Here is an 11552-nt window from a genome sequence, read left to right as displayed (position 1 = left end):
GGTCAATTAGACCATAGTCAAAATTTGATAACTCGTTCAATCATACAACTGTTCCACCAAGGTTCCTTTAAAAAGGAACATACCTGTCAAATTTCATGAAAATCTATTACCACGTTTCGCCGTGAATGCGCAACATATAAACATAAAGAGAAATGCCAAACCGTCGACTTGAATCTTAGACCTCACTTCGCTCGGTCAATAAAGAACGTCAATACTTTCCATTCATCCAATACTGACAGTTTAAAGTAAATGTCAATAGGCTATGGGGTTTTTTGTTGAGGGTGATTGCCACATAGCTCTGGAGCTGCCACCCAGGCTTGTGCATGGGTTATGAGACACGGTTGATGTTTGAGTGGACCTACAGCCTTAGGTGGGTTCCGAACCATCAGCAAATGATTTTTCCAATCATAAAACCTTATTTTAGAAAGATCAAATCTCAAAGAGGTCACTTTTCCAGAGGGAGTAGCAGGCGCTAGAATCTCAATCAATCTAATCGATACGATATTTAATCAGCGCGACCACAGAGTAAACCAGCTTTCCAACGGTTTACGTTTCTAATGAACAGTCATGGAGTTCAATATTGTTGCACCATTTTCAATCTCTAGTGAATTATTCTACGGTCGAATTGCTGGAATTCAACAGAAATTAATAATGTAACAAATTGAACTTATTTCCGTTGTTTCATTATGATATTCTAGATACTGTTGATGGTGAGATATTGTGATACTTATTATCCATAATGAAAACTCTAGTTTGTTGTCTTTTAATATTTCACTCTAACCATTTCGCTGTTTCTTTTGATTAATTATTCTCCAACTTTTTTACAACCTGTGTATCTTAACCTACAATTTCAAAGTTTTATATTTCTCACACTGAAGATAACACCATTGGTGTTGAAACATGTTTGTGATTTTTTTAAATAAATAAGTGATATTTTGACAACAACCTAGAGTTCTCATTATGATATTCTATGTACATACTACAAGTAGGCCTATGTTTGAAAATTCCAACTAAGAAATAAGTGAATATCTAATAATATAACTAATAACTCTTTCAATTAGGAATCACACAAATAAAACAAAGCTTGATATGAAAATAGTCTATTATTTATTATCACAAATTCATTGAACATTGAGTGCAGTTGATATCAAATATTGACAGAAACTACGCATAGGATACACTGGTATTTACTCATAACATTTTTATTTTTAAATTAAAACGATTAATACATTTATTATTACTTATGAGTGAGATCTACAAAACTATTGTGAGCACCGGTATTCACTTATTACATATTTTTATTAAGATTTGATACACATTGATTACTTTTTATTGCGCATTTCAGCCTTCCTTTATTCATAACTATCATCAACGTTATTATCACTTTGAAAAATAATTCAAATTTATGGATTGATAGAGTTTATCAGTACCTATTCAAATGAATGATGCTAGAAGATCTATCATTTTTTTATTTTAGTAATCGTATGTTTTGAAGCCTTCTGTTACAAAATTGTTAGGAACTATAATTAAAATCTTTTATTTATTAATTACTACCTACTCCCTAACATAATAGGCTATATTATGGTGTCATCTATCACATTCATTCGGACCTAAAATCACATATTATTATTTTCTATTTTCAATGACTCCATAATTTATATTCTGGAATAATTATCACTATTTATTGCAAGCATCATTTAGAAATATAATTAGATTCAAAGTTAATGAAAAATATATTCCCTGGGATCCATTATCACAGAATAATAATTTAATAAGTCTCATTTTCAATCTGTTTCAAAATTAAATATTATCCTAAATAAGTAATTAAGAATCTCCTTTCGTGTTACATAAAATATTTTTTAAAAATTAAGCCTACACCATAAAATATTATATTATTAATTATAAAGCTATTGTGATATTACAGGTCAAGTTACTATATTTTCAATATTAATATTAACTAGTTTGACACATCTAAATTTCTAATAAAGGTAGTTATAACTTTAATCATATAAAATACTCTTATATTATATAAATTGACTATAGAACTTCATCAATATCAAAGTGACTCCTATACTAAACAATGATAATTTCATAGACTGCATGCATTTTTAAATCAAACTTTACAATCAGACTTTCAAGTTACTTTAAAATATTCTCAGACTCATGAGTTACTCTTAAACTTTTCCAGACTTAAATGAGTTACGGTACTTTGATTCTTTTTCAGACTTGAGATGAGATCAATACTAATAATTAATCCTTCGACATTATCCTAGATCAGCAGACACAATACTAAAATCTAATTATAATATGAAATAATTTTAAAAGCCAATATGCCTCAACAGCCACCTACAAAGAAAAATACTAAGCAAGTCTATTGCATCTTGCTGTAAAGCATTCAATTTGGATTTCCATTCAATATTTATTATTAATTCATAATAATTTGAATAAATGCATTATTTCAGTAATTTCCATCTGTAAACTATAAGAAACTGATCAATACTGAGTAATAGCTGAAACGACATTAAATTATTTTGGTTTTGCTATAAGAAGCAGACTATGAATCAAAAGGATCTGAATTTGTTAAACAAAATCATCTATCATTCTTCGGAGTATCTACAATGGACAATGATCATTATTATTGTATGTACTCACTTGAAAAGCTTTGTTGACTTTGATGAAGAAGTCAGCAAATAGCTGATAGCAGTCATTCAGCTGGAAAGCAGCAGGCTCCTCACACAAGTGAACTGCCAGTCGAGATTTCACCTCTCGAATTTTCTTCATCTTCTTCACAAGACAATCCACCTGTTGTTTTGCATTGTGGAAGAAATCTGGAAAAGTAAACAATAGAATAAGTAACATGTTCAATAGGTCCAAGTATTATTCTGAAATTTCAAAGTTTAGACTTATATGAAATATCTTTCAGTTCTCATTTCTACTGTTTTTAGGAATCCGAAGGTTACTACTGTTAATTGTTAAATTATAGGTACAATACAAATAATTTAATCGGTTTGTAATTTTATTATCACTCATTTATCATACAGCGTACCACTCTTGTTATTCGACAATGCTAGCTATTTCTACTTTTCAATTGGGATAATTTATAGTGATTATAAACACAAAACAGTTTAGGCTTCTCATACCATGAATTTGATATTGTACTTTGTATATGCTTCTCATATCATAAAATTAAAAATTGTTTAGGCTTCTCCTACAGTCAATTTGAAATTGTATGTTCACATTGTGAGTGCAGAACTTTCAATACAATCAATGGATGAATGGTATATTTGTAGGGGTGTGGAACTTACCACCAAATTGTGAAGACACTATGCTAGATTTGATTTTTTTTCTGATATCATTAGCACCCTCCACCAATGAATTGATCTCCTCTTCGAGGGCTGCAAACGGTGTCCTGCAAATGGAATAATATGATGATTAGTATTGCTTTCTATTGTATTAGTCTTTTCAACTTTTATTACAATACAAAAAATATGAATATTAAAATTTCCATCAGTCATCTTTACACAAAATATAAAAAATCATCAAGATATCACTTATAATTTTCCAAATAGCACATTTATCATAATATCAACTTATAATTTTATTTGGACTCCGGGATTCATTCAGAGATTTGGCAAATACTTGAAAAAATCTTAGGATTAGAAAATAATAATACCTTAACTGTCACTCAAGTCCACATCTACTCACATCATATTGGTAACATGTTGAATTTGAAAAAAAATACTTTTGAAAATAACATTAAAAAGAGAATAGGCCTCTAAAACAAAACTCACTTTGACATTCTCTGGAAATCGGCAACCTTGCTTCTGAATGCTAGCATACTGGCATCATTGGATGCAGCCACATCAACCACATAGTGCAGAAATGAGATCTTTGGCTTATTGGCTCTTGTGTCAGCCAGCATTGCCAGAGAGCTGATCTTGATCGCATCTGCGTTACCAGCATAAGTTCCCTGAAGAAAAAAGTGAAATGAATTATAATAATGCACTGTATTATTATTGAACACTTGTTCCAAGTTGATAAGTAAAATAAACATCTGTGAACGCCTATATTTCATATTATTGCAATACCATCTCAAAACCGTTTCGAAATAAGGTTATTATTATGTGAATAATCTCGAATAAAATGGACAGTTAATTCATCTTGAATTTTAATAAATGTATAATAAGTACCATATTATCATAGACACCTCTAATACAAGGCCCTGGCATACGATATTGCAACGTGTAGGCCTAGAATCTAATACATGATTGGTGAAAAAGATCAGCTGGTATTTCTAAAAATCTTTTTCACAAATCATGTATTGGATTCTAGGCCTTCACTGCGACATTGTAATATCGTAGGACAGGGCCTTGTATTAGAGGTGGCTATGATATTATACATACCAATGTAATATGAATCATTCATACATACCAATGTAAGAATAAGAATTTCCTCTAAGGTTATCTTCTCTACTTGAAGTAATACACTGTTGTAGAGTGAAAATCACTCTACACAAAAGTGAGAATCATCCACCTGGATTATTGAGAAATAATATCTACTCACAGCATTCAGTTTATTCCCAAGTTGCAGGATGAGCAACAAGAACTGCTTGAGACTGCAATCATTGATGAGGAATTCGCAGGTTTCAATCACTTTCTCCAAATGTTCAGATGCGTCAGTGTATCGTTCATGAAACTCTTCTTTATAGAGCATTGCCTGCACCCTCAGTTCGTAGTCAGCGATGTCAGACAGATGCAGGTAAAAGCTCTCAGCTTCCCCAAGGTTTTTGCTGCTGGCATAACCGCGTATTTCAGCAATCTGAGAGAATAAGAATTACATTTTAAAATTGAGAACTGAGTTGGCTGAATCACCAATTTTGGAAAAATTAATTATTCATTATTCTGTAAATTCAACATCCTTAGACTATCATCCATCAATAGAATTGTTTCATTTGTAATGCTGTTATTAGATTAAAAAATGTTCTTCTTATTTTTAGAACTCGTGACTGAAGCTCAATGCTTCTTTTTCCAGTCATGCCAAAAACTATTGTATTTTGATAATTATTTTTATTTGTAAAAATATTCCTTGTATTATATTGTATCAATAAATTCATTTTTAATCATTAATCAATGGAAAATCAATTTTTAATAATAGAAATTTAGTAAAATAATTATCCCTGAAACTGTAATTATCCCTGAGAAGTAAGTGTCTTAACAAATAGGGTACCGTATGTACTACATGAAATGTATAACTACACATTCTGAACTTTTGAATAAATCAACAAAGTTTTGAAATGAAATTTCAATAGAATCCTCACCTCTTTCTTTTCGGGCATGAGTTTCATCAACGATTTCAGGTTCTCCACAGGTAGACCAGTGCCATTTTTAATCGAGTCCAGGACAAACCCAACATCTTCCTTGAATTGCTTGAGAAAAATGTTGACCAGGAAACTGCGCTGGCTGTCCAACAGGTTCACTTTCTGCACCTTCTTCTCTGCCAGCTGATTCTTGGAGGCATCAGCTGATTTTGTCGGCTGTTTCTGGCAGAACATCTCCTCCATCTTGGTAAAGTCCACCTTCAGGATTGGCAGTTGTACCTCTGAGTCTGACCACAAGGATTTTGCTATGATAGAGAACAGTCTATTATTTTCATGAATTGAAATCATATAAAAGGTTGGAAAAAATGAATAACTGAGTTTGATTACTATCATTTGGAAGACTACATATTATTGGTATTGAAGTTATTGCATACAAATTATTGTCATTCTTTCAATGAATCAACAACTCTGAACTCTTCCAATAGACTAACTACTGTTTGAATGAATCAAACAAGTGAAGCATAATATTTACATTGTAAACTAATATATTCTTCCCCATGTATAGTTCGATCAATTTTTATAAATCGATTGAACTGATGAGCCTACATTTCTTCATTTATTTATAAATCTCTTGATCAGCCCCTTTACATTAAATAAATTAACTTGCTGGTAGTTATTGGAAGAATGGGCTACCTAATAAATTCTCCTACCTGTACTAATAGAACAGAAACAAATACTTCAATATGAAAGAATATTCGATTGATCTTGCATTGATTTTTTATAACAATGCAGCATCAATTGAAAGACTGAGAAATCAAATTTAATACAATTAACCAGCTGAAGAAATGAAAGAGAATAGGAAAATGAATTACAACTCACCAATCTTCTGCTTGGGAACCTTGGTCCAGTTGAGGGTCTTCATCTTGATGGTGCTCTGTTGTGGCAATGTCTTGCTTTTCCTCAACACTGCATTTCCAACGCCTGACTTCATGCTGGGGAAAGTGGAGGCGCCCATCATTGGAGGAGGTGGTGGCGGGGGAATAGCTCCCATTGGCAGAGGGGGTGGTGGGGGAATAGCTCCGACCTTGGGAACAGGCAGTGGTGGTGGCGGGGGAATAGCTCCCATTGGCAAAGGGGGTGGTGGTGGAATAGCTCCAACCTTGAGAACTGTCAGTGGTGGTGGCGGAGGAATAGCTGCCGTTGGCAAAGGGGGTGGTGGTGGAATAGCTGTGACCTTGACATCAGCTGCTGGCTTGACTTCGGCGTCCTCAAAAACAAAATTTGGCAGCAAAGATCTCCTCACCACTGCTGGAGTGGTGGGAAGTGGATGTGGGGGTGGAATGACTGGTGACACCTCAGGTTTTTTCAGATCACCAACAACATCCACCCTCTTAACGACTTCCTTAGCGTCAACCTCAACATTGAGGTCAACATCATTGTTCACCTCTAAGGCCGACTTGAGGTCAACTCTTATCTTCGAGAACATCTCCTTCAAACTACTGCTAGATTCGCTCTTCTTAAAGCTGGATTTAGTTCTTTTTAAACTTGCACAACCAAGTGTCTGAATTGCGGCATCAACAGTTCGTATGGTATTTGCACAGTTGCACTTGCAACATCCAATCGTCTGGGTCGAGGAATCAACTACGTTCGAAATAGTTTGTATGCCAGTTGTTGTAGTTTCTACTGCTTCGGTTTGAGTAGAGTTGTCGGTGAAACCTGGAGTGACTTGTAGGCCAGTGACACTTCCGTCAAGTTGTAATCCCTGAGGTCTGGGAGCCATCTTTACGTTCGATGTTATAGCAACAAGTTAACTGAAAATAAAAATTCTTTGTTAATTCACACATTCAAAACAAATTATAAGGCATCAATGAAATATTCAAAAAACAACCTAAATTCGCAAAATGTATTTATTGAGGAATTGAGAAACTAGTTCCTGTTGCTACATCATTATCAATCACTTGCAAACTACTAATTTAGTGAGCCTATATATTATAGTAAACTACTTTTTCAACTATGAATAGGAACTGCATAACTTTATGAACTAGGCTATATTATTCATAGAGAAAAACTCAACGCAATATGTTTTTTAAGTGCAGAAGTAGTGAATCTATAAGCTGATAAACTACCTTATACAAACAATCAATTATAATTGCATGAAAAAGACTACGAAATTTTCAAAAACCACAGATTTATTGATACTCAGAAAGATCGGTCTTTCTAAGGCTAGTTACACACTCATTCGGTTCGTTTCGTTTTCGGCAAAGTGTGAAACGATGATTCGGTTTGAATTCGGTACCGAATAGCAACCGCATAGCACCGAACGCCCCATCGACACAAATAGGTTTCATCATATTCGAATTTGTTGCTAGGGAAACAGGAAAAAACAAAGTCTTTCACACACGCTTGCCTTTTTTGTTTTTATTTTAACCTGATATCGTGATTATCTGTTTCAAAATTTTCCAAGTCAAAATCATATGGTCAATTCATTTCTGTTAGTTCACAGGAACATTTTTCTCTCAATGAATAGTTTGCTAAAAAAATATGAAAGATATAAATTAAAACTCAGGGAGAATTTCTATTTTTTTCCACGAATATTACATGATTTCATCAATGGAGAGAAGGGATGAAGTCTATATACTATGTGTCAAAACAAGGAAAAAATTTTCAATTTAAAAAAATAATCTCCCTGAACATCCAAAATAAACATAATCAAGAAGAAACTATTCAAATAATTCACAATTTTTAATTAACTTTAAAATTTAGTTGTTCAAGAAATAACATCTTACAATTTAACACCAGCTGTTATATTCAAATATACCAGCATGAACTGTGAAAATCCAAACAGCTGTGTTTGAAAAGAAAATACCTAATTAGAACCATATGAATTAAAACCTGACATGTATGAAAGCCTCATTCGTTTTTGGTAACGAACCGAACCGAACGCGTGTGAAGCTAGCCTGAGTATCTGTGGTTTTTGACAATTTCTTAGTCTTTTTCATTCAATATGAATAATTACCACAATATCAACTTCTCAACTACACAAAAAAATTATAATTGCCGTATTTGGAAAAAGTTCAGCCATTTTTCAATCCAACCCTTGTTTATTCCATTATAAAGAAAATTACAGCATATGTATCCCACAATGCAGTTTTAAATATATAGGAATTATTACAAACTATATAAATAATGTAGCATAGGAAAATGAACAACAGGATAGCCCAACTACTATGGCAGTAATCATTTCAGATATTCGAATCCTAGGCCGATCACCGCTAAAAAGTCCTTGACTTTGCTTCTCTACGTAAACTGAACGATAACTGCCGGCAACCGAATAGTTACGCCTACAGTATGCTAAGGTCCAAGTTTGCGTTCCGTTTCAGTCAACATTCTCTCTTCAAAAAATAACGGAACTGCACTACGTAAACTTTTTGAAAACTAAAACTAGCTAACAAAATCTAATTTTTCCAATTTTTAAATTGAAACTGAACTACATTTAATATAATTTGATACCCTAATCGGTTCGAAGATCGCAAACAAAAAGCATTCTAGAATATTCTAGAGGCTTTAGAGATCACTAGAGTAATTATGGAAAATTCTCAGTACAGTTTAAATGACCAAATTCATTTCAACTAAATACAATTATGATGGAAACATAAGAATTTAGTTTCATCATAACATTGTAACATTCATTAGTCAATAGATTTCCATTTACATATTTGTGTTATTATTTTGTACTGAAAGTAAATTTTGTTATCATGGCGAGTCTGTTGCTCAAGCCGCCATTTTGTGACACTGTTGAGTGGGAGGTGACTGTCTAGCTGAGCCAATGGCAGGCGTTCATGCCTACTGGTATAAATTCTGCAGCTCTTGTATTTAGTTTTAGTTTATCAGAGATTGAAAATGGTGTAATAACCGTTGCCGGTCTTTCTAAGTAAATAAATCTGTGGTTTTTTGACAATTTCTGTCTTTTTGTCTTTTCCATTTAATATGAATAATTACCACAATATCAACTACACAAAAAGTGAAAAACAAAAAACAGACAACCTACAACTTACATCTATGAATTGAAGAAGAAAGTAATTATATTTTAAAAGGATTAATAAAGAAATAGATGTAACTTAAAATAGAGAACAAACAATTCAATATATCTTCAAATACAGAACTCATAAACAGACAACAATAATCACTTGCAGCAAGATATTAGGCTATATCTTAGCATAAATATTTTTATAACAATAAACACCTTAATCAGAAATATCAATAGAGTAGGCCTACTGTAATTAACTGGATAAACTGAACTATAATATGAATCATTAATACCAACTTGAAACAACATCAAACGTTACATTCAAGGTCATTGAACCTACGGCGTTTAAGCTCCGTGACCTTCAATGTCATGAGAAAATTTCTAGAAATCTAATGAAATCATAGATTTTTAGACTAATATAATATAAATGCATAAATGCATCCTATCAACTTCTAAAACAGCTAAAAACACAACAAATATAATGTTTTCAAACAAGAAATTGAAATTTTAATGTCAATAGTTGAAAATAAACTATCCTTTAACGTTGACTGGTACCTTTAACCGTTACCGGTGGGCTACTATGCCATTAAACATTATGTCAATCAAAAATGAAACTATTCAAATTGAAGAATGATAAATCAACTAGAACTATAATTTCAAAGTGAAATAAATAGGTTTATCAAAATCTCAACTGAAACTTACAGCTTTCTTTATCAAACAAAACTCTTATCCAAAAAGTCAAATCTAACAAAAACCTAAGCAGAAAAGCCCGGTTCAAAAACCTAACCATAAATTATTAAATTTAATGTAAAAGAAATAAACAAATGAATATTGAATTTTGAACAAATAGCCTAAGGAAATCGAATTGGAATAATTCACTTACCAGTAATATAGGCTATCCGTTTATCCAGAAAACGCACAAGAAACAAACCAGAGTCGATAAATCGGACAATCACAGCACAAATAATATTCACCAAATTCTTATTAAATATGAACCAATCGAAATAGATATCAATCTATATTGTTACCAATACACTTGGTTTATTAATTATTCAATATGAATGATACTACCAAACTATACTAATACATATACTGGAGAATCTAATTTAATGCTTTAGAAGAATTTAGCAATTCAATCACCGGTTTAGGATCAACAGCACTTGTTCAGTCTCGGAAAGTCGGGAACCAACTGAGCTCCGCTTGGAAATACCCCGGTATTTATAGGCTCTGGCGAAAGTTGGAAAACAAAATGGTGGAAGATGAGAAATTACTATGATTTTAGGCAAATTCAATGTTTTTTCAAGTATTTACCAGAATCTTAATCATAAAAAGTGATTTTATTGTAGGTACTTCCCTACTTTGGAATAAAATTAAAGGAATTCAATAAAAAAAGCTTTAAAATATTTTTGGATGTTGAATAACAGTTGATTTGCAGACAGAACTGTTTGGAATTAGTTCCATGTCCTTTCCATGGTTTCCTTTTCAATGATACATGTTTTTATTGAATGGATAATGTATTGGTCGCTTTTTATAGATTTTTTATCATTTCAAATTTAAATTCAAGGTTTGAAAGAGTGAAAAACCCTTAGGCTGAATTAGGCCACGTGGCCGCCTAGGCTACCTTGTAGGCCTATTCGGGTTTCACGAATTGAAAAGTAAGCTACAATCAATTATTAATTAAAACATAACGATAAAATTGAACACTATATCAACATCCATTTGTTTAAATAAATACAATTCTATTTTTTATCTTATTTTTGTGGTACAGTATAGATGTTCCTGGACCTGGACCGTTTACCGTAGGCTAAAGTTTTCCTATTCTACAGATATGCTTTCGATCAAATAATTTGTTTGTCTACTAAAAATGATTCATTATTTGATACTTTGATACTACAGGGTGAAAACTTGAAATATTATGATGAATTAAAGTAAGGTTTTGTCTAAAATCTTGAATTTGAGTATGCTGTAGGCTGTGGTGGCCAAACACTTGCATGTATTATTTGAATGGAAAAAAGATTGATCTTCTAGAAATTCATTTATTTCATTCTTAATTCATTCAAGGAATTAATTCTTTATAAAAAGAGAATAATTAGTTAATATTGCTTGTTCATTTTTTAGGAGCTTACAATATTAGTTAGTAGGCAATATATATTGCTGAAAAGTTCACCGTGAACCGTGAGCTGAAGTTTCAAGTGAAATATTTCATAA

General features: G+C 32.3%; 1 protein-coding gene across 1 annotated transcript; it reads right to left on the bottom strand.

Annotated features, from left to right (window-relative positions):
* Positions 1-601: 601 nt before the first annotated feature.
* Positions 602-10853, bottom strand: LOC111052549 (inverted formin-2-like). Its single transcript, XM_039431496.1, has 8 exons — positions 10228-10853; positions 6197-7128; positions 5318-5622; positions 4564-4818; positions 3792-3970; positions 3306-3409; positions 2653-2828; positions 602-628 (listed from the first exon to the last, which is right to left on the bottom strand). Exons 2-8 carry the CDS (start codon positions 7095-7097, stop codon positions 602-604), a joined length of 1947 nt encoding a protein of 648 aa, XP_039287430.1. The 5' UTR covers positions 7098-7128; positions 10228-10853.
* Between the last annotated feature and the right edge of the window lie 699 nt (positions 10854-11552).

This window comes from Nilaparvata lugens, chromosome 6 (assembly GCF_014356525.2).
Source record: "Nilaparvata lugens isolate BPH chromosome 6, ASM1435652v1, whole genome shotgun sequence".
In the NCBI taxonomy this organism is placed as follows: domain Eukaryota; kingdom Metazoa; phylum Arthropoda; class Insecta; order Hemiptera; family Delphacidae; genus Nilaparvata; species Nilaparvata lugens.
The sequence above is the reverse complement of the archived record's forward strand: the minus strand, read 5'-3'. Positions and strand labels throughout refer to the sequence as shown.

Coding starts and splice junctions, on each gene's coding strand:
- LOC111052549 (XM_039431496.1), bottom strand. CDS start 7,097: ATGGCTCCCAGACCTCAGGGATTACAACTTGACGGAAGTGTCACTGGC. Junction 3,410..3,791: donor GATTTCCAGAGAATGTCAAA/GTGAGTTTTGTT, acceptor TTCCATTTGCAG/GACACCGTTTGCAGCCCTCG. Junction 2,829..3,305: donor AGTGTCTTCACAATTTGGTG/GTAAGTTCCACA, acceptor TTACTTTTCCAG/ATTTCTTCCACAATGCAAAA.